This window comes from Hemitrygon akajei, chromosome 3 (genome assembly GCF_048418815.1).
Source record: "Hemitrygon akajei chromosome 3, sHemAka1.3, whole genome shotgun sequence".
Classification (NCBI taxonomy): Eukaryota; Metazoa; Chordata; class Chondrichthyes; order Myliobatiformes; family Dasyatidae; genus Hemitrygon; species Hemitrygon akajei.
The window spans coordinates 134,941,335-134,966,239 of record NC_133126.1 but is presented as its reverse complement, the minus strand read 5'-3'; the positions used below and the strand labels follow the sequence as shown (position 1 = coordinate 134,966,239).

Below are 24,905 nucleotides of genomic sequence, written 5' to 3'. Positions count from 1 at the left end.
ATCCACTGAGTTTAATCGGCAGGAAGCTGACTAACAGGAGTTTGTCTGTGAGGAAATTTTATATTCTCCCCAAGTCAGTGTGGGTTTCCTCTGGGAGCTCCAGGTTCCAAAGACATATGGGTTAGTATGTTAATTGGTCACAGAGGTATAACTGGACAGCATGGTCTCATTAGGCCAGAAGGGCCTGTTACTGAGCTATTTCTCTAAATAAAATAAACAACAAATGAGTGAAGTTCAGAGTGAATTAGGTGTTCGAGTGCTTGAATCAAAAGCTTAGTTGGCAGATCCAACAATGAGTTAAGCAGATTGACCTTGATTGCAGAGGGTGGAGTTTAAGAATACAGAAATTTTATTACAATTGTATAGAGTGTTGCAGTCCTAACGGAGGGTCTCAGTCCAAAATGCTGTCTGTTTACTCGTTTCCATAGATGTTACCTGGCCTGCTGAGTTCCTCCAGCATTTTGGATTTCCAGCATCTGCAGATTTCCCCTTGTCTGTGATGAGGCTAACTTGGAACATTGTGCAGCTTTGGTTCCCCTACTTAATAAAGAATATTGTAACGTTAGGCAGTTTGAAGGAGATTCACCAGACTAATTCCTGGAATGAAAGAGTTGTCCTATCAGGAGAGGCTAGACAGTTTGGGAAAGCATTCCTTGGAGTTTACAAGGATGAGGAGTGAGATTATTCAAACATATAAGATCATAAAAGGACTGCAGGGTAGGTGTGGAGACTGGGAAAGTCACAAACAGAGGGACACCATGACTACAAAATCAGCAGCTTGTCATTTAGAACTGAGATGTGGAAAATTTTCGTCTCTCTGTAGCTGGTAAATCTTTGGAATTTTCTGCCCTGATGGTAGTGGAGGCCAGATCATTAGTTATTCTTAAGGAGTTATATAAACATTGATCAGCAAAACATTACTCGGTACTAATCAATCTGCCAGTCATTCCAGAAACCTAAGTTTGATTTCACCACTCACACACACTTCAATACAATAAATGTGCTAGTAAATCATGGTATTTGGAGTTCATTGAAAACTATGGTCACAGGTCTCAGCATTGTTTCTTCAAGTAAAGTGATTGTCTTGCCTATTCTCTAATATTTGCTTTTATCAGGAACAGAAATAGAACGCAGCTTCCTGGTGCTTTTTCCAAGTCGAGCAGCCCTTCAGTGTGGCTTAGGCCATGGAATCAGGCCTTCTCACCTGTCTTTGATACAGTGGGCTGAACAGCTATATTCTGTACTCACTCAGATAGCATATTCAATGGTGACCATGAGTATTTCAGCAATTTATATTGTTTATCTGCTCAGCCTACTAATACTACTTAATTTTTAAAGTTGTTATTGCTTACCACTGGAAAAGCTTTGGCCGTGCACAATCAGCATAATTGGGTTTGCTGCACTGCATTTGCTAATTTCTTTGTGATTTACACCCACAGGAGTTTTATTCTAAAAAAAAGTTTCAGTTCCTCCCTTCTTCAATATGCTTTTGTAACAGTCCAGGTTACAACTATCCTGTTTCAGGCCACATTGCTGATTAAAGTGATCTTCTGATCTGAAACGTCTTTCAGGAAAATGAGAGGGTCATGTCCATCAGGGAATTGAGATGTCCCTTTAATTGCATTTTCACCTGGATGGGAAACTTCTAATTGAAGAATTCTTTTGGCACTCTCTGTCCACGCTGATTCCTAACTGAAGCAACCCCCAATGGTCTTCAGTACCAGTAAATTGTAATTTTCTCAACTCAAAGTTCAACAAGTTTATTTATTCAAAAAGTAAATTTATTATCAAAGTACAAATATGCCACCATATACAAACCTGAGATTAGTTTTCTTGTGTACATACACAGTAGGTACATAGAATTACCACACAATCAATGAAAAATCACACACAAGATGGACAACCGACCCATGTGCAAAAAACTGTGCAAATGCATATGTACAAACAAACATACATAAATAAAGAAACCCACAAACAAACAGATAAATGAATAAGCAATGAATTTTGGGAACGTTGGGTGAAGAGTCCTTGAAAGTGAGTCCATAGGTTGTGCGAACAGTTCAGTGTTGAGCTGATTGTATTTGAGAAAATATATTTTCTCTGATTCAAGAGCCTGATGGTTGAGTGGTAGTAACTGTTCCTGAACCTGGTGGTATGGATCCTGAAGCTCATCCTTTCTGATGGCAGCAGTGAAAAGAGAGCATGGCGTGGGGATGGTGGGGCTTCTTGATGATGAATGCAGTTTTCCTGCGACACTGTTCCTTGTAGATGTGTTCAATCCTGTGAGGGACTTTACCCTTGATGGACTAGACTGTATCCAGTACTTTTATAGGTTTTTTCATTCAAGGGCATTGCTGGATCCATACCAAACTGTGGAGAAACCAGTCAGTATACCCTCCATCACACAGCTATAGAAGTTTGTCAAAGACTCAGATGACATGCCAAATTTTCACAAATTGCTAAGAAAGTAGATGCACTACCATGCTTTCTTTGTTATGGTACTTATGTACAGGACCCAGAAATAGTAATGTTGAAGAATTTAAATTTGCTAATCATCTCCATCTCTGATCCCCTGATGAGGGCTGGCTCATGGACCTCCAATTTCCTCCATCTGTAGTCAATAATGAGCTTCTTGCTGACATTGAGGGAGAGGTTGATGTTGTGACACCATTATGCCAGATTTTCAATCTTCCTCCTATTTACTGATTAGTCACCACATTTGCTTTGGCCAGTGGCAGTGAAGTCATCAGCAAACTTTAATGTGGCATTGGAGCTGCGCTTAGCCTTACAGTCATAAGTATAAAGTGAGTAGAGCAAGGGGCTAGGCACACAGCCTTCTGGTGCACCTGTGCTGATGGTGATTGTGAAAGAGATGTTGTCACCAATCCAAACTGGCTGGGGTCTACAAGTGAGGAACTCCAGGATGCAATTGCACAAGGAGGTATTGAGGCCAAGGTCATTGGGCTTATTGATGGTATTAAATGCTGAGCTGTAGTCGATAAAGAGCTTTCTGATTTATGTGTCTTTGCTGTCCGGGTGTTCCAGGGTTGAGTGAAGAGCTAATGAAATAGCATCTGCTGTTGACCTGTTGTGGCGGTTAGCAAACTAGAATGGTCACTCTTCATGCAGGATTTAATGTGTTTCCTCACCAGCCTCTCAAAGCATTTCATCACAGTGCATATAAGTGCTACTGTATAATAGTTATTGAGGTAGGTTACCACATTCTTGTGTATAACTTGTGTATAACTGAAGCCTGCCTAAGCAAGAGGTTAAGGAGATCAGTGAATACGCCAGCCAGTTAATCTGTACAGGTCTTCAGTACTTGGCCAGGTACCCTTTCTAGGCCAGATGCTTTCCAGGGGTTCACATGCCTGAAGGATGCTCTTTCAGCCTCAGAGACTGAAATCAGAAGGTCATTGTGGTCTCTGGGAGTTTGTGAAGGTGCTTCCATGATCTGTTGGTCAAAGTGAGCATAAAAATCATTGAGCTCAACCTGATTCTGATCCAAATCCACACTAAGTTTTTGATTGCTCTTCTATTTGACACACCAGCCATAAAACTATAGATTTTAATGTTACTAATCAGGGATGACTTTCTAGGTACCTGTATATAGCTTTAGTGTGGACTGTGTAATAGCTATAATATTTGCCCTAGAAATATGATTTTCTATCTAAACAATGTTAAGTTTGGAGGGATAGAAAGATATGATGTTCAACCGTTCAAAGGTTCATTTTATTATCAAAGTATGCAACTCTAAAATTGCAGTTCTCTGAGTAGCCATGAAACCAAGAAAGAAATTGTCAAATCCCTCCTTCCAGACAAAGACTCAGCAAAACATACCAGGCACATAAACCCCAAATCCCTCTACTCATGCAAAAAAAAAAACGGATCAGGCACATCGAACGGCAAATCCCTCCTCCTGGCACAGAAACCAAGCAAAACAGATCAGGCACATCAACCCCAAATCCCACATGCAAAAAAAAACAAAACGGACTAGGCACATTGACTCCTAAAACACCAACACCCGCACATAAAAAATGAACAGGCCTGTATCAGGCATATTGCATCCCCCCCACCCCCGGTCTCTCCTCTCGCACAAAAAAATGAACAAAATGGAGGATCAGGCATATCAATACCCCAAATCTCTCCACCCGCACAAAAAAAATGAGAAAAATGTTTCAGGCACATCGACCCCCCCCCCCCCCCCACACCACCAAAAATCCCTCCTCTTGCACAAAAAAAGGAATGAAACGAATCAGGCATATCAACCACCCAAATCCCTCCTTCTGCATAAAAAGTGCAACAGATATGTAGTGTAAGGTGCCCCTGTGGGGACCACCTTTATGTTGGCAGAGAAAAGGGAGATGAAAATAAAACACTGAAGAGTGGAGCTCACGTAACTCTCAATCAAAGTAATAGGGAGGTTTACTAATCTGGTTCACTGACAACTGAAACAAGATGTGATTTGAAAAGAAGTTCCTATTTAAAATAAGGGACCCACTTTACTATCTGAAGAAGAAAAAAAAACCTTTAACTCTGAGTGGAGTCATCGGGACGCCATCATGACAGCATTTTTTTAGCAGGCTTTCTTATTTTTATGAGGTCGAGTTGCTAGCTCGATGCTCAACCCAGCACGGATGGAAAGCATGCAAGGGAGCCGGCTGGATTTGAACTCGGGAGCCTTCGCTCCGAAGTCCAACGCTGATGCCATTGCGTCACCCGCTGGCTACTTTACTATCTCAACACTCTTAAACGGCCTATCCCTATTTCAATACTGTTCATAAATTGATCTAAATTGCCAAGATTCTTGTGCAGTCCTCACCTATTTTCAGGCCACTGTCTATTGGGTGCTACCCCCTCTTCTTTTTAAGATAAAGAAAATACTACAAATCTCTTTGCAATAAATATGGTAACCAGGTGGCCCATACTGCAAGACAGGTCTAACACAAATGACCCAGTTCCAGATTAAATTATATTTTTACTATTTCTTCTGTTTACCCTTTTGATCTCAGGCAGGAACCAATATTTTCTCTTTGCTTTGATATGCATGTGATCTTATTAAAATGGTGGATCTTATTGGTCTCGGTTTAATTAAAGTTGCCTCCTTTATTAGTTTCAATGAATATGACTGCACCTGCCACATTGTTCCTTATGTTTGGGAATAGATTTTATTCATTTTTGCACTATGATTTCTCATCTTTAGTTTGTTCATAAATAACTCATTAGAATGGCTTTGCATTCTGGTATCCTTGCTGCTATAAATGGACAAGTTCCTAATATTCTTCAGCTTTGTATATTATTTTGAATCCGTTTCTTTGCAATTTGCGCTTTAGTTGCAGGTATACAGAGCTTCATATACATGAAGCGTTACAAACTACTTTGTGATTTTATTTCTAAATCTTGATCGTTAATAGTTCTTCGCAGGAAAATAAGGCTTCTGCCTAAATGGAAATTATGATGTTTATTTGAAGGGAATAGAATCTAAAATTTAAAACATTTCCTCATGTAACTTAAAGAACTTTTAATTTCCACATGGAAGCGATTAAAATTTAGTTCTCACTAAATTAAAGGAAATTGGTTTTTTTATGCATTTTATGGAAGTGGAAACAGGGTGATGGTTGAAGGTTGTTTCTTGTTTCATTATTTATGTAAATGATTTTTCACAAGTCTTGACCAGTAGGTCTGTAGATGGCACAAAGTTAGGAGGTGTTGTTTATAGTGAATGAACAAGGTTACTGTGGATTACAGAGGGATCTTGATTGGTTAGAGAAGTGGGCCAAGGGGTGACAAAATGGATTTCAAAGCTGATAGGTGTGAAGTGGTGCATTTTGGGCAGACAACCAATGAAAGACTTCCACTATTGAGGGAGGAGCACCAGTGAATGTAAAGGAACAGATTAGGAGTCCATTGAAGCTGTCATCATAGATAGACAGGGTGGTGAAAAGGGTATTTAGCATGCTGGCTTTCATCAGTCAGGGTATTGAGTATAGGAGTTGGGACATTATATTGCCGTTGTATAAGTTGTTGGTAGCCTGTGTATAGTTTTGGTCACCCTGTTATAGGAAAAGTGTGATTAAACTGGAAAGAGTGCAGAGAAGATTTGCAAGGATGTTGCCAGAACTAGAGGGTCTGAGTGATAGGGAGGTGTTGGCCAGACTAGGTCTTTATTCCTTAGAACATGTTGCAATGAAGGGGACCTGATTAAAATTCTGAGAGGCATAGATAAGGTGGATGGTAACTATTTTCCCAGGGTGGAGGAGTCTGAAACTAGAGTGAGGGGGGAAAAATTACTATGGGACCTGAGAGTGTTGAGTATATAAGATAGACAGACATACTTTATTGATCCCGAGGGGAAATTGGGTTTCGTTACAGCCGCACCAACCAAGAATAGTGAAGAAATATAGCAATATAAAACCATAAATAATTAAATAATGATGTTAATCATGCCAAGTGGAAATAAGTCCAGGACCAGCCTATTGGCTCAGGGTGTCTGACGCTCCGAGGGAGGAGTTGTAAAGTTTGATGGCCACAGGCAGGAATGACTTCCTATGACGCTCAGTGTTACATCTCGGTGGAATGAGTCTCTGGCTGAATGTACTCCTGTGCCTAACCAGTACATTATGGAGTGGATGGGAGTCATTGTCCAAGATGGCATGCAATTTGGACAGCATCCTCTTTTCAGACACAACCATCAGAGAGTCCAGTTCCACCCCTACAACATCACTGGCCTTACGAATGAGTTTGTTAATTCTGTTGGTGTCTGCTACCCTCAGCCCGTTGCCCCAGCACACAACAGCAAACATGATAGCACTGGCCGCCACAGACTCGTAGAACATCCTCAGCATATAAAATGAGTTATATATAGAATAAAGTGGTTGAGGAAAGTACAATAGGGCCACTTAAGAATCACTTGGGTAGGTACATGGATGGGGTGGGGCTTAGAGGGATAGAGGACAAATGCAGGAAATTGGGACTAGCTAGGTGGATAGTGTGCCTGGCATGAATTTGTTTCGCTGAAGGGTCTGTATCTGTGACTTGACTTCCACTTTTGATGTGTATTATTTCCACAATAAATCTTTAATATGATCTAACTAAATATTTTCAACAATCAATGAATAATTTTTTAAACTAATTTGCTATAAATTCCAATTGAAAGAGGTGAATTTTCGAAACCTGCAAGAAATATAACTATGTGAAGTGTTTCTAGCATCTTTGTAGTGTGTTGATTCTGAAATTGAAACTGGTGTGAATTTATTGAATATCTTTGCATGGATTTTCTGCTTACGTTAAGAGAGCTGATTAATAATAAACTAAATCTTTTAGCTTGACGTGATCAAGAATGATTAATCAATGAATATATGAATTTAACAACTGACTATAAGATGAAAATCATTTCAAGTCCGGAGATATCAATGTACCTATCAATGAGCAAAGAAAACTGATAGCAAGGGAAAATAAATTTGAGAACCCTAGAAATGTACTCTGTGAGGCTCCAAAACAAGTACTGGCTGCTTTTTGTGCTATTTGAACGTGGGTTAAAAAGAAAGATTTGAGGTTACCACATGTTCCTTTTTCCGAGCATTTGTACAGTGCCAAACTCATAAAGTTCTATGCTCTTCATTGACAAGTAAATACTTTCAAAGGATTTTAGTATAGGAATCACAGCAGCTGCACAAAGCAAATGTCAATAAATAAAAATGGATAGGTGGCGTTGAGGGATAAACCTTGAATGTGAGATTACCTGACCTCCCTCCAATGTAATCCCTCAAAGTTATGCCATGCAGTTTTTTTTACACCCATCTGAGAGAACAGCTGATGCCTGGCTTAATGTTTCAACTCAAATAGGTTATTCTAGAGAATGGAGAACTTCCTCATCATTGTCTTAGATTGCCTGTCAGATTTTTTGTGTTCAGATTTCTCAAATGGAATTTGAACCATCCTTACACAGAGAAGTGTATTACCCACTGATGAAATGGCTGCCATGTATTAAAATACATATAATTTAGATATATGTGACACATTTACATGAACAGAACTTTAAGCATTGTGCCTTTGATATGGACAGAGTGGACAAGTGGAATGTGTGTTCAAATAAGTGATTTTTACATAGTAATTTTGATGTCTGGATCAGCAATAGGGGAATAGCATAGTCCATTATAGGTATCTAAATTTCCTTAAAGGTCAGATTTATCAGCAGACATTTCACATTCTGTAGTCATGGAGATTGCTATTTTTGTAGATATTGGCAGCTCTGCCACTTAACATGGAACAGGGCTCAACAGACAGATTGAAAGATGCCATGGATGCTCAAATGGCGTTACCACGTTGCTTAGAAATCCTCAGAAGCTAACAAGTTATTTGTGTAATCATTGAAATCATTTTGGGGTTTTTTTGGATTAATTTGTTACTCTCCCAGCTGCATCCACCAAAAATAAATTATTGCTATTCAGATGCAATTGAATGTAAGTAATTTAAAGGGTTAATGCCATAACAATATAAAGCAAACAAGCTACGCTGGACTTTAGTATTCATAGGAGTGACGCAGGTGTGCAGAGCAATTATTAAACCTATGAAATGCTGAAAAAGAGCAAAGGGCTCCTTGGTGATTCCCGTCGCAGCCACCACTCATGTTAACAAAAAAGGATGTTTGTATATGAAAAGCACACAAGATTGAGTTATTCAGGATAACCAAAATTTAAAGAATGTGTAAGTACTTCCTAAAAACATGCTATTTTAAGAGCCAAGTATTCATATTTTCAAAATACTGAATGTCATTTATTGCATGCGGTCTGTTCCCTAGCAACAACTTATTTTCTACAGCGATGAAATGTTAACTTTTGTCTGTATTATTACTTGAACTTTGTTGGAGCAGACTTCCAAAGCACAGTGTGATGGATAAGTGGGAAGGTTTTGAAGCAGGCATTGAATTATAGTCAGTACTGTATAAGAATTCACTGCTGAGCATGAACACAGGAAATGCTTGGAAAGCAGAGACTGAAAGTGTGTCATGCTGACTATCTTCCCCTCCCTGTTACGCAACGTTGAGTGTAGGAAACCATGAGAGGCTTTTTAGCGCCTAATGCACTTTCTACCAATTAATTAGGTTATGGATGATCTGTATCTTTACCACAAATGCCCTTCTTGGTCATGTAACCCTGAATACTCTTGTCGAACAAACTTCCATTAATTTCCATTTTTCCCTCACTGGCTTTTTGAAAGTTTTTTGTTCAGAGTTTTGTAACCCTTTTACATTTTTCTGAAAGGTTTTTTATGCCTCGGATAAAATAGTCTCAATACTATATTATTTTTGTCCCTTTTTTAACATGGGACTTACATTTTTTCTCTTTTACTAATTACATCATACAAGACAGGCCTTTCACTGGATAAGTGCTAGAAATAACATTGCTAAATTTAATGATCATTAATAATCTTAGTATCATTGCTTGGCCTCCCTTAAATACATTACCTATAAATATTTGAGAATGTAAGAAAGTTTTTTTTAAATGAAGAAATCAGATCTCTTTTCAAGTTGTCCAGTGATGCACCACCATGGTTCACAGTTCCAGTCCATCCATAAAATTCACTGCATTTTTGGATTCTTTGCTCCAATTTATATTATTAATTTATAAAACTGACTTTCAAATATTGGTAGCTGTAGTTGTACAAACAAATACCCAAATTCGAAAAAAATCATAAGGTGCTAGATCTTTTTATATATTGACTTATCTTTAAACTCTATAGAAATACCACAAAATAACTTGGGTTCATTGAATAATAGAGACATTATAATAAATGGTACAACATTTCTGAACTTGTCTAATTTTACTATCTTGTTGTCATGCTCAGACGAACTCCCCTTTACAAGCCCTATAAAAGCATTTCTGGAATCTGCCTGTTGCTTCCCCTAGCAGCCAGCACTCGGGGTAAATGACAGGGGATGATTTTAGGATGTCGACTTCCTACATGTTGATTTTTGTTGACCCAATAATATACGTGTGGCCAACTTAAACTGATCTCCACTGAAATCTCCTTCTCGACAGACTTTGGACATTTAATTCATTCAGCCAACTGAGCACTGCAAATATTAAAAGTTTAATATTTGACAATTATTCTGATGCCTATATCTATACCATAAAACAAATCACAACCTCATGTTCAATTAGTTTTAAACCCAGATTAGGACAGAAAGATGGCACCAATGATATTCTTCCTGTTTTCAACTTCAGAATTTTATCTGGCTTAATCCCACTTTTCTCCCCTTGGCCTAAAACCTTGTAGATTACAGCTCCTCAAGTGTGTTTCCAAGAACTTTCTAAACATGTGAAGTTTTCTCCTCTACCATATATTCAGTGAGTTATATAGGTTGCCTCTATCCACTACAATAAAAATACTCCCATTAAAATTCCTCTTGAATCATTTAGTCCCTTATGTTTATTAACTTTTCACTAAAGAAAAATAGACCTTTCTATCCTCTTATAATTGTAGCTCCTTAAGTCTGTCCGAGCTGGTGGAGGGGGTGGGGGAGTAGTGGGGATAAGGTCCCACTACTGATTAAATGCTCCTAATGGTGTGTGTCTCAAATAATCTCTAACAACCAAGTCCAACTCCTGTCCTTCACATATGACTACTAGGCCTGATGGAACCATTTCTACTGACAGGCGAGGGAGCAAAGCAGGTGCCTTAAAGCCAGTAGCTTCGGGCAGACAGAGCTTAGTAGCTCATCGAGGAGACCCTGATCTCAAACTTCCACTCCCTTGTGGCTGTACCCACTCATGGGGAAGGTTTCAGGAGCAAACCTCGAGGAAATATCCAGAGCTGGAGTCCCTAAAGCAGCCCCACGTTAAGTTCAAACTGACTGGTAACTCCTGCGATGCTGCTGGTGCTGAAATGTACCAGTCTCTGCCATTCCTTTGGATTCCTCAGCTGTGTGGAGTGGGGAGCCTTCTGCATGGGCAACAGCTTACTCTCCATATTGTACTACCCTGGCATGTGTATAGGCAGTTAGGATGCAATATCCAATGGAGGGCCACCATAGTCATACACACTACAGTAAAATCTCCTTTCAGCTTCTCTGCTCCAAAGAAAACTACTCCCGCCTTTTCACTCATTCTTTATCATTATAATTCTGCACATCAGGAAACACATTCTCTGTATGATGATCTTTAATTCCACAAACTAAAAGAAAGCATTGACCCTGAAAGGAGAGGGAAGGGCGATGAAGAAAACTGGGCTTGAGAAAATGCATCTCATCATGCTGAAATTAGATCAATCAATCATACTGCTTTTCTCCATATTTTTATAGAAATTTCCATGGGAACTGGAAAATGACACTTGATAATTCCATTTAAATCTGTATATTTAAAATCACTTTCCCATTGCATCCTCGATGAAGAAAGAACAGAGTGAGGTATGATGAGGGCATGTTAAACCAGGGTAAAGATAATGTTAGCTGCTTATTTTGAGTGATGACTGGTGACAGATGAGAATTTCCCAACATTGCTCATATAGAAAGGCAAGTAAGTATGTGATAGGAAATGTGAAGTTTTCTTAAAGGGACAGGCTATGATGTATAAATCACACATGCTAACATTCTGTACTTCCAGAATGTTATCTTAATTGGTCCAAAACAAACAGAACAGGATGATTTTTGGAACTCATTCCCACCCACTGTACCCTCCTTTAGTAACAGTGCTATTAGTTGCCATGGCAATGAAGATGAATTCATGCCTGGTTACTGACAATTATTTCAATAGCTGTTTCGGAAAACGTTTTGCATTTTATTTGAGAGAACTAACTATTTTACAGATGCCCATGGAGTAAAAAAATTCAAGATACCCTTTGGATTATTAATATAATGTTACATTTCTTTCCACTTACTAAGAGTACCCGCATGGATTCAGCAGAAATAACGCAGCAAAAAGCATCATCAGTGTGAAATGTTTGCAAGCAGTAAAAGCACAGTGAAACAGACTGGTGCAGTGAAAATGGATGATGCTTATACTGATAATAGAGAACTTGATATCCCTCAACGTGACAATGACGATTCAGAGAGAGAAGGACAGAAGCACGTGCCCATCCGCAGGAATTCTTTATTTTATCGATCTATGAGGAAGAAACGGCATACCAAGAGTCAGTATGAAACTGCACAACAAACTGACAGTAAGTTACTGAGATATATAAAGTTATTATAAGTTGTAAGTGAGAGGGCTTAGAATATTCATAACACTTTACTCCACTAGAGTGACATTTAATACATGCCATGTCTTCACAGCTAGGAGCCACTCTGTCTTCACTTTTGGTAAATTTGCCCCTCAGTTTATATTAAGGATAAGCATCCATGGGCACCAGCTTAACCTTCAGGCAATTCTTCAATTTGTGAACCCAGCTGGTCAGTCACAGCAGCTTACTCAATCATGGAGGACATAGGAAGTCTGGAAGGATCTTGAATCACGTTCTCACCTGATAAGTATATAAATAGTTTCTGTGACTGGCACTCACATCTGAGAGCTTCCCTTAGCTTAAGGTCAGTACCACAACTTATGGTACTCGAAGACTGATATAAATGGTAATATTAATTCCAGGTGGATTGAATTTGCCAGTTTGTGCTACACAGGATTGTACCTCAATTGATGGAGAAATTGTAGGATTTATGACTTAATAATAAAAACAATGGGTCTGGTGTAGCTGGACCATTCATTAGGAAACAAATTGTACTCCAGTGTTTCTATTTCTTGTGTTCACTGTGTTAACCAATATGTTTCACTGCAATTGGTGAAAGAAGCAGGAACATCAGCCACTATTTTTGTTGTTGTGAAGTCGCTTGCAAGTGACATGGTAACATCCTTGTGACGCAGGAATGCTCTGTGAAGGGACTTGTACCATTGCATTACAGGATTTGGTAAACACAGAAAAGGGTTCGACAACCATTTTCTCAGTTACTGCGGCCCCTTAAAATCTTGTCTGTGCAAGAATCAAGTAGCTAAAGGATTCCAGCTCACATTGAAATAGTTCAAGTGCATAAATCTATCAATCAGTTTATCTAAGCAGAACCTCCAATGCTTTTCATTCAGATTTCTGAACTCAGACCCACCCTACTATCCAGGTAAGATGATGGGTTTTTACACAGTTTCTATCTGCTCTTGTAAGTAAAATTGTTTTCATGCATGAGGCACTTAAAATAATGAGCACATAGGCTTTCGATTTTTGTTCAAAGTCAATCATAAATTGAGAATCTGATATCTGATGTAGCAACTACAATACAGCAAAATATCGGTTCGAAAACTACTGCATAATGTAATTTATCAATGCATGAGTGATAATATATAAAATAGTGAACAGGACCATTTGGTTACGATTAATGAAGTATTACAAGTACTAATGATTCTACAGCTCTAGGACAATCAAGCAGCTGATTTTTTTTATATATTTCTGAACGTGTCAACAGACAATTCAGCCACAAGATGCATTGTAGGTTCACATATCTTATCTCCTATCACCCTGTTCCATTATGTACGGATGCACTTTAAGAAAGGAGCAATGAAGTGTAGCTTCTTTGGGTTAGCCACAGTTGAGCACAGTTCGCAGATCAATGATCAGTTAATTCAAAATAGACCTCCTTTGTGTAGAACGGTTCTACCAAATGCTGTATTTAACAAATGAATAATCAAGAGAACTAATTTATTTATTTAGTAATTTCAGTAAGTGTTATTTCTGTCATTTAGAAAATATTTTTGAGGATATATTCCAGTGTAAATGCTGAATTGAATTGACATCTTTGCCAGGCTTATGTAATAAAGGAAACCAGTCTTGTATAAAACAATGTAGATGGATCTTCATTTACAACTTTAAATATACAGAAAATCATCAGAACCCCAAATTACCTCTCATCCTTTCAGGAATGACTTAATGAACAAATTTCCTGTGATATGCAAAGCACAAGTAGAGGATATTCAGACTTAGTCTTAGCAGGGAAAATGTTTGATGAAAAATACAGATTTATTTAAATTTGATAGTTTTCTATGATGATGAAATAATAAAACATGATAAAAAAATAAATCAGGCTAAGTAAATCATTTAAATTTTGGATATAAATGAAGAGGTTAAATACTGTAGGTGTAAAATGCAATAAACTAGCAAAAATGTTAGAGAGGAATCCACAGCGGTTAGCAAGTAAATTAAAAACAATAGTTTTGTATGAATTTGCCTATTTGAATGTTTCAGAAAATGGGCAGTGAAGGCTGCAGAAAGTTTGAACAATTGCAGAATATATTATTAAAATATTTCAAAAATAATTTTCTTAATTCATGAATTTAACAACCATTCTATTCTGTTCTGTAACTGTACACATTATTTGGCAATGGATCTTAAGTGCTCTGAAATTTGTCTAGAGAGCCATTAGTTTTTGAGACTATTTGTAATGTCAGATAACTTCAAAGAAAGAAGAGCGAGGAAGATGATATATGTGTGTAGAGCATTGTCTGTCAGGTAGTTAGTTCCTTCAGTTTAACAATTGTAAAAGATAAAGAAGTGAACAAGAATTGTCAAGAAATATTTTAAATTATAATGCCTAAGCAATGGTTATTGTGTTACAAATTTTTTGATCACTGTTCAATACAATGTCCTAATGAATGGAGATTTGTGCAAAGGGGTTATGAGCAAGGAACAGATCATAACCCCCTTTGAACAAAGACACACACACACACACACACACACACACACACACACACACACACACACACACACACACACACACACACACACACACACACACACACACACACACACACACACACACACACACACACACACACACCCCCCCCCCCGATGAGTTAGGGGCATGTTTGCATTATTTTCCCCAATTATTCTGTACCCGAACCTAGTCGGTCTACTCTAATTTGGCTCCTAAGGTTGCCTACTTCAGTGAGATGGAGCAGTCGCTGAATAAAAAAAATAAGCTTCAGGTAGTGCTCCCCAGAAACCCCTGCTGAGCTTTTGACAATCTGCTGCTGTCTGGAACCTTTGAATTGAAATACGAAACACTTAGAAACAGTTCAACAAGGTTAAGATATGTTTTATAAGTAAACATTACTTTCAAAACTAAAGAAATGATAATAAATTTAATTAGAAACACCTGAAAGATTTTAAGTAATGAAATTAAACAAAAAATAGTAAAAATAAGGAAAAGTAAATCAGATCTCTTACTGCATTTACCTTCTCAGCCAGGGTTAGCAGCCTAATCGAAATGAATGGGATCACATTGCATCCACCAGCAATTATTGTTGTAAAGCTGATGGGCTGGATATAAAAAGCATTCAGCTCCTGGGAAAACTTGAGCAATATGCACAAAATGCGGGAGGAGCTCAAAAAGTTAGGCAGTATCTATGGAGGTGAATAAAGAGTCAACGTTTTGGGACAAGACCTTTCCTCAGGACTGAAAAGGAAAGGGATAGAAGCCAGAGTATGAAGGTGGGGAGGGGAAGGAGAACAAGCTGGCAGGTGAAGGATGAGACCAGATGAGGGGGAAGGTAGATACAAGGGCAGCCTTCTGGTTGCCCTCCTCCTTCCCTTTATCCCATGGTCCACTGTCCTCTCCTATCAGAAATCCTTCTCCTTCAATCCTTTACCTCATCCATCTGTCTCCTCCCAGCTTCTTATTTCACCCTCCCCCCCACCCCATGCAGCTTCCTTCCCCTTCCCAGTATCACCAATCACCTGCCAGGTTGTACGTCTTCTCCTCCTACCATCTCATTCTGCTCTGGCCCCTTTATTTCCCCCATTCTGATGAAGTGTCTTGGCCCAAAACGTCAACTGTTTATTCCTCTCCATTGTTGCTGCCTATCCTGTTGAGTTCCTCCAGCATTTTGCCGTCCATCCGTAATATTCTCTAATATTACGGATGGATGCCTTGCTGAAGAACTGATGCAAGCAGGCATTGCAAGTTACTGAAATCATAGAATTCAATCTTGAGTCTGGAGGCTGCAATGTGCCTAGACAGAAGATGAGTTGTTATTGCTTAGGCTTCCATTGAGCGTTGTTGTATTGGTCATTATGGAGAAGTTTAATTCTCTATTCCACTACCTGTCTGTGGCCTCTTGCACTGCTACACCAAGGCCAGTAGGCTTCAGAAATGGCTACTCCTGTGGTAAATGTTATAACATTAACATTTACCATGTTTGGTATGTAACCAAAGACACTCGTATAGTTATAGAAAAATACTCTGAAGAGCATCATTGTCTGGTATGGGGGAAGGGGAGGGTGATGCGGCTACAGAATCGAAATAAACTGCAGAGAGTTGTAAACTTGGTCAGCTCCATCCTGCGCACTAGTCTCCGTAGCATCCAGAACATCTTCAAGGAGCGATGTCTGAAAAAGGCAGCATTCATCATTCGGGACTACCAACACCTAGGTCATGCCTTGTTCTCATTGCTGCCATCAGGAAGGAGGTACAGAGGGCTGAAGGCACACACTCAGCCATTCAGGAACAGCTTCATCCTCTCTGCCATCTGATTTCTGAATGGAAATTGAACCCATCAATACTACTTCACTACTTAATTTATTTCTATTTTTGCACTACTTATTTAATTTAATTATTATATATATTTACTGTAATTCATATTTTTTCTATTATTATGTATTGCATTATACTACTACAGCAAAGACAACAAATTTCACAACATATGCCAGTGATATTAAACCTGATTCTGATTTTGCTCTCTCCATGACACATATTGAGAATTTCCTACAGATTTGATATACATTTTACTGTTTTTACACATCCCTTCATTTGTTTTCATTTTCCTCATCCTCTGTAATTAATCTATTAACCAGATAAGTTCTTCAGCAGTTATCACTGTGGCAGTTCTGGCCCCACTAAATCAAACTTTTAGTCCCTCACCCACCGGAACTTAAAACTTACATGCTCCCTAGTCCAGATGAAGGTTATACGACCTGAAGCATAAACTCTGTTTCTCTTTTTGCTGACCAGCTTGGTAGATGTTTCCAGTATTATCTGTTTTCATTTCAGATTTCCAGCATCTACACTTTTTATTTCATATCAGTTTTTAATGACTGGATTGAAGAAATTATTAACTATTGTATCAAAGCATTGGTGTGTAGCATGCCCTTTCCAGCTATGCTGTAGAGTGATGTACTGAATAATTGCAACTAAATTTGGTTGCATTTGTACTATTGGCTAACAACTGATAGAGATTTACATAGGAGGCAAAAAGTTGTATGGTCCATGATTCACCAAAAAAATAAAAAAAATTGAGGCTGCAGATTAAGACTGCAGAAAGCTAAAAATGGACTTAAATTGTCAGAAATGTGATAATATCACATAACGGACAATCGGAAGTGAATAATCTATATAACATTAGTGATGAAAATATGATAATAGGAATACTGTTTTGAAGCACAGTTGTGAGGGATAATTTATTTTCAAAAAGACAGCACAACAATATTTACCACAATAAAAGATGAGCTTACTGAGATCCGAAAGAGGGAGCAGAGATCCAAACTCTTCTCTCTTTCACCCAATTTATTTTCTCTCCTTTCTTGCTTTAATGTACTGGTGTCTTGCTGGGAAACAGCTCCATGTACAACATTACTCATCCAAAATATTGTCCAAATGCTCATTAATATTACATAAAATTGGACTGTGGATGCTGTAGATTTAATTACGCATCTGTATTTCAGTCAGCCTCAGTCTTATTTTTGCTAGATGGTTACACAATTTCAAGAGTACTATATTTTGTACTTTTCTTTAAGTTATAGAGAATCTGTATATTCAATATAATTACAAAAATGAAACATCATTATGTTGAAATGAAATGTCTTTGCTTGTGTAAATACAGTGTCTAACATGAAAGTTGATTAAAAAAATCTATACACTATCAAATCCTTTATTCAATGGACATAAATTAGATTCTGAAACAGAAGATCACTTGAAAAATTAAGTCATGAAGGCAGACATCAGAAGAACACAATGGGCAAAAATAAAAATCATTATCTCAGCTTCATTTAGTGAAAATTCAAAATATAACATTTTAATGAAAGGCGAAACATGCAGACTGAACATATTAAACAAACAAAATGCAGAATGTAGGATAATGAAGTAAGTTAATTTAATTGTGTTTTATGGAAAATAAAACATTGCTAAAAAGACTGGTGTCAGAATCAAGCAACTGGAAGATTAATTATTATAAGTTTGGGTTACTAGCTTGAGCTTTTCAGGCACTTATTTGGTTTTAAAATGGTATCTGACACCAAAAAGCCAGTACCACGTTGCTGAGATTGTTAGCCTGCATGGAACTAATCCCTAGTGAAAGTGTGCAGAGTAGGCTGATCATAATGCTAATTGATGTACAACATGGCTTGATGCCCGTGCTGTCAAATTGAATGTTTCAGTGAAACCTTCCATTAATCACACTGAGCCTTTCTATTGATATTGAATGGCTCTTATCTCAGAGAGCTGTCTTTGGGTTGCACCATTTGAGTCTGAGTGACAGCAGCCTTATGTAGTAAGGACCAAATGTAACACAATCACAACGAATGCAATTTAAAGTGCACATGTAGAGACAAAAAGGTGCGTGCTTCCATCTTGAGAGATGGTAGCAAATTCATCCTAAACTTCCCCCCTCCCCCCCAACACCCCTGTCAGAGCATTTTATAGTGTGTATCTTATGGTTTTGTTGATGGGAATTCCCCTGAAAATCTGGTAAACATTTGGAGGCACAAATAGCCTACACCTGCCCCTCCTCCCAGTGTTGTATAACACCCTAGGAGTCCATATGAAAACTGGATTCACTACTATATCATGATGTTAGGTGTGACTGTATATTATTTTACATATTGATGTTCTCCATGAATTGCTAATATAGCAAACATTTTATTGTGTATACAATTCAATTTGTACGGTGTCCATCTGACTCTATAACAGCAGAAATTGTGTGCAATATTAACCTTTTGAATATTGATACATAAACTATTTCAGCAAGGTTGCAAACACCCAATGAAAAATTAAAGTTCTACCACTTTCATTGAGATTCCATCACCAGGCACATCTTCCCTTCCCACTCCCTTTCAACATTATGGAGGGACTATTCCCTTTGGGGCTGCTTGATCCACTCTCCTAATTATTTTAGCTAATTCTTTACTCACAGCACTTCCCCATACAACAACAGGAGAAATAGCACCTGCCTTTTCACTTCAACTCTTTCACCATACCAGAAGCCAAGTAGTCCTTCTGGGTGAAGCAGGAGTTCACTTGCACATAGAAACATAGAAAACCTACAGCACAATACCGGCCCTTCGGCCCACAATGCTGTGCCAAACGTGTCCTTACCTTAGATATTACCTAGGGTTATTCATAGCCCTCTATTTTTCTAAGCTCCATTTACCTATCCAGGAGTCTTTTAAAAGACCCTATGGTATCCGCCTCCACCATTGTCACTGGCAGCCTATTCCACACACTCACCACTCTCTGTGTAAAAAACTTACCCTTGACATCTCCTCTGTACCTAGTTCCAAGCACCTTACAACTGTGACCTCTCATGCTGTCCATTTCAGCCCTGGGAATAAGCCTCTGACTATCCACATGATCAATGCCTCTCATCATCTTATACACCTCTATCAGGTCACCTCTCATCCTCCATCGCTCCAAGGAGAAAAGGCCAAGTTCACTCAATCTATTCTCATAAGGCATGCTCGCCAATCCAGGCAACATCCTTGTAAATCTCCTCAGCACCCTTTCTATGGTTTCCACATCCTTCCTGTAGTGAGGCGACCGGAACTGAGCACAGTACTCCAAGTGGGGTCTGACCAGGGTCCTATATAGCTGCAACATTACCTCTCGGCTCCTAAACTCAATCCCACGATTAATGAAGGCCAATGCATTGTATGCCTTCTTAACCATAGTCAATCTGCACAGCAGCTTTGAGTGTCCTATGGACTCGGACCCCAAGATCCCTCTGATCCTCCACACTGTCAAGAGTCTTACCATTAATACTAAATTTTGCCATTATATTTGACCTACCAAAATGAACCACTTCACACTTATCTGGGTTGAACTCCATCTGCGACTCCTCAGTCCAGTTTTGCCTCTCATCAATGTCCCACACGTTTCTCTGAACACCTACGCTCTGTCCACCAGAGAAAGCAGGATCTCCCAGTGGCCACACATTTTAATTCCACGTCCCATTCCCATTCTGATATGTCTATCCATAGCCTCCTCTACTAGCAAGATGAAGCCACACTCAGGTTGGAGAAACAACACCTTATATACCGGCTGGGTAGCCTCCAACCGGATGGCATGAACATTGACTTCTCTAACTTCCGTTAATGCCCCTCCTCCCCTTCTTACCCCATCCATGATATATTTAGTTTTTGTTTTTGTTTTTTTTCCCCCTCCCCTTTTTTTTCTTTCTCTCTCTGCCCATCACTCTGCCTGTTCTCCATCTCCCTCTGGTGCTCCCCTCCCCCTTTCTTTCTCTCTAGGCCTCCCGTCCCATGATCCTTTCCCTTCTCTAGCTCTGTATCCCTTTTTCCAATCACCTTTCTGGCTCTCAGCTTCACCCCACCCCCTCCGGTCTTCTCCTATCATTTTGCATTTTCCCCTCCCCCTCCTGCTTTCAAATCTCTTACTATCTTTCCTTTCAGTTAGTCCTGACAAAGGGTCTCGGCCCGAAACGTCGACAGCGCTTCTCCCTATAGATGCTGCCTGGCCTGCTGCATTCCACCAGCATTTTGTATGTGTTGCTTGAATTTCCAGCATCTGTAGATTTCCTGGTGTTTGCTTCCACTTCCCCATCCAGGTCATTTATAAAAATCACAAAGAGTAAGGGTCCTAGAACAGATCCCTGAGGCACACCACTGGTCACCGACTTCCATGCAGAATAAGACCTATCTACCCACACTTTGCCTTCTGTGGGCAAGCCAATTCTGGATCCACAAAGCAATGTCCCTTTGGATCTCATGCCTTCTTACTTTCTCAGTAAGCCTTACATGGGGTACCTTATCATATGCCTTGCTGAAATCCATGTACACTACATCTACAACTCTACCCTTATCATTGTGTTTAATCACATCCTCAAAAAATTCAATCAGGCTCGTAAGGCATGACCTGCCTTTGGCAAAGCCATGCTGATTATTCCTAATCATATTATGCCTCTGCAAATGTTTATAAATCCTGCCTCTCAGGATCTTCTCCATCAACTTAACAACCACTGAAGTAGTCTATGGTCTCTGAACTAAGCATCTTCTGATTTAGTTCATGCTAGCAATGTGGTCTCCTCTACAATGGAGAAATCAGAGACAGACTGAATAGTTGCTTTGCAGGACCTGTCTGCTTTGTCTATAAGGGTGAGTTTTCAGATGCCTTTCACATGAACTCTTCATCCCACCCAAAGGTTGTCCTCTCTATCTTTGGCCTCCCTCTGTAAGCTTAAGAAAAACTCCTCACCTTTTATCCAGCCGTTGGGACTCAATATCAAATTTTATAATTTCAGATATCCAGCCTTTCCTGTTTGTGTTAGAATTGGATCATTCAGATTATATACATAGTTATGCAACTGTAACTTCAACTTAGTTTTTCCCTCTTCACAAAAACTACTACATCTGCTGAGTCATTACAGCATTCTTTCTTTATTTCAGATTAACAACCGCTCTGTTCTGCTCTTCAGAGATCCAGCATTCTTTCCTTTTCCCTTCACTGTCCTCTATTTACACTCTTCCAGAGAGATCAGCTGCAACTAACAAGATTGACCTTCCTCTCATATGCTGCATATCTGGTTACCTAGATGATCTTGGGTTTCACCTTGTCACTGACTTTCTCTCAGTTCTCTCCACCCCTTCCTCTCTCAGAACATACATAATATCCTAGTTTTCCCATTTTGACCACTGGCCTGAAATAATAGCTTAGCAGAGGGACAGGTGGGAAATTGAGAGGTACATGCCTACATTATTTTCAGCTTCTAAGTCAGAAGAGATCATAGGATTAGGTAGAAAAAATACCAACATCTTCAAAATGTTCTGACCTTGACTTGACATGATCTCAGCAATGTGTGTGGAGTATCTTCTCCACCAGTGTGGAGCCAAACTTGATCTCATCCATACCTGCTGCCACTTCACATTTGTCCTACAAGAGGCAAGTGAGGGAGGAATGTGTCAGTAGGTGTCACACATTGAATTCATGTGGTAAGGATTTCAACGAAAAGATTTGATTTATGTAGCACATCTAATGATCTTGTCATTGTTAAAGAGATTTTGTAGCCTCTGTTTATATGAAGAAAATATGGCTGCCAAATTGCACGCAGAAAGCTTTATGATCAACAGTGTAACTAAGCGGATGATTATTTTGATAGTAGCACACACAAAGAGCTGAAAGAAATCAACGGGTCAGGCAGCATCTATGGAAATGAAACAGTTGATTTTTTTGGCCGAGACCCTTCTTCAGGACTGGAATGGAAGGGGCAAGACAACAGAATAAAAAGGTGGGGGTGGGGTGGGGTGGGGAAGGAGGCCTTGCAGGAAGGTGATAGGGAAAGATAGAGGGCTGGAGGAGAAAAAGAATCTGATAGGAAAGGATGGTGGACCTTGGAGAAAGGGAAGAAGGAAGAGCACCGGTGTGGGTCGATAGGCAAATGAGGAGAAGAGGTAAGAGCCCAGAGTAAGGAATAGAAGAAGAATGAAGGATGAGGGAAAATAATTATTGAAAGGAGAAATTGATTTTTAGGCCATCATTTTGGAGGCTATATAGACGGAATATGAGGTGTTGCTTCTCCACCCTGAGAGTGGCCTAATTGTGGCAAAAGAGAAAGCTGTAGATTGACATGTCAGAATGGGAATGGGAATGAAAATAGCTGGGCACTGGGAAATTCTGCTTCTTGTGGATGGAGCGGAGGTGCTCAATAATTCAGTCCCAGAATTTATTTGATAGTGGTGTTGACTGAGATGTACAAATTGAACAAAGTTTAGTGATGGCTTTCATGTTCTACTTCAAAGTAATTCCATGGGATTTTTACAGCCACAAGAAAGTGCTAAAATCCTCTCTTTTAAACGATTGCACATTCAATAGCTCAGCACTCATTCCGTAGCCCTCTGAATTTTGGGCTTGTCTCTGGGGAATTTTTAGCCCATGGTTTTTTGACTCGGAAACAAACTGTTATTAATAGAACCACCATGGACATCTATTGAACAGTTTGTACAGATGACATGTTATGGATGTGAAACCTGCAGAAGTGTTTAATAGAGATCTATGAGTCCTGATTGTTGGACAGTATGTGATGGTTTGTAGAGTATTAAACATTTTCTAAGGCCACTGATGCAGTTGGTGGCTCTGTCAATTATCATTTGCCAGTGCTTGCTCCATCTAGTTAATCAGAACCTGACTCTTAAAATTGACATCAATCTATATTGTTGGAATTAACCTCTTGAAATAGATCATTCTTCTCTTCCTCTCCATTTCATTCACCTCACACTACAATGCTGGTAAATCCTAGGAACCACATTCTGTCATATTATGCTGTTATGTTTATAATATGATTCTGTTGGCTGTGCTTTACTTGGGTCCATTCCCAACTTTTGAGTCAGAAGGATGTAGGTTCAAATCCCACTTTAAAGACTGCAATGTAAAATTGCCAGGAGAGTGAGGGGCAACACTGTATTTCATAGATGAAATATTCGACTGAAGCCTATCTTCTCTGACAAATGCATTTCAAAGACCCTAAGGCTCTGTTTCATGGAAGATCAGGGAAACCTTCATGTACTGGCCAGTGTTAACCCTCAAATTCCTTATTTCCTTACAACACAAAAGGAAGTCCTTTTCACCCATTGCTGATGCCCACTCACATATCAGTTCCATTTTCCTACTAATTTTCATGGTAAACTACTCTCCTCACATTCCCATCGTCTTCCTTGATAGACACCCTCCTCTCCCCTACAATTCTGCTAATCACTTACAAACTAGGGACATTTTGCAGTGACTAATAAACTTATCAAACAGCACATCTTTGAAATGTGGGAGGAAACCGGAGCACCTGGGAAAAATCCATGGACTCCTGATAGACCACACTAAAAGCCTGGACTGAATGACTGGCTCACCATTGTACTGCCTTCTATTCATTACCAGATTGTTCTTTTGAGGGAGCTTGCTTTTCACAGATCACTTTTCTTGTCTTCTATGTACTTAAGTGGCTACACTTCAGAAAGTACTACATTAGTTCTGAAGCACCTTGACACAGACCGAAAAGGCAATCTAAGTATTCACAAGGAATACTGCAGCACAGTTTATCAGCTCTGAGTAGTGGAAGCCATCATTAAGTGGCGTAGGCCAGCTTTAAGTGGTGCCAGCATTCACATCACTGACCACTGCTGAGCTATGTCACCAATCAATAGCGTGGTTAGCACTGCTGTACACAATAATCATGTAAATTCGGTAATACATCAAATTGGCGTGCTCTCTGCATCAGAGACAACAAACGTAAGTTAACCCTGTATTTTAATTAGCAATCCATTTTCAGAGCTAGTAAATTTGATTCTCCACAGAAATGGTAAATTGAAACATTTTTCTTTCTGTACTGATGCAGACGGTATTGAAAAGGCCAAGCATGGTGTGACCTACTAAGTGCAGCCAACATTTTCTTGATTTGGTACAGTGCTGAGACTTAAAATGCCTTGGAATAAAAAAAGAAAGCAACAGAAATAAGGACTGATAAAACCATGCGAGAATGATAAAAAATCAATGTGTTTAGAGCACAAGGATAAACTGTGTCAGGGAGGCTAAAAGAATCGTCAATAGAATGGGCAAGCAAGCAGAATATAGAACGTCGACAAGGAAAACAGAATTAGGAGCAACAGAACTGGCATGGATGCAGTTAATTGAGAAGGTTCACAGAATTGGCTGAGCTTCT

The 24,905-nt window shown here is 39.2% G+C and overlaps 1 protein-coding gene across 3 annotated transcripts in view; it reads left to right on the top strand.

The window, feature by feature from the left end:
* Positions 1–8,608: 8,608 nt before the first annotated feature.
* Positions 8,609–24,905, top strand: part of ngef (neuronal guanine nucleotide exchange factor) — a 71,606-nt gene continuing 55,309 nt past the window's right edge. For 2 of the 3 annotated variants that reach the window (XM_073040858.1, XM_073040860.1), the window contains exon 1: positions 12,873–13,102. Coding sequence is in view for 1 of the 3 variants with exons in the window: in XM_073040857.1 (XP_072896958.1) it covers positions 11,937–12,159 (223 nt within the window). In the remaining 2 variants the exon portion in view is untranslated. Of the gene's footprint in view, positions 8,707–11,883; positions 12,160–12,872; positions 13,103–24,905 lie in introns of those variants that run through there. The other variant, XM_073040857.1, reaches the window with a different exon arrangement.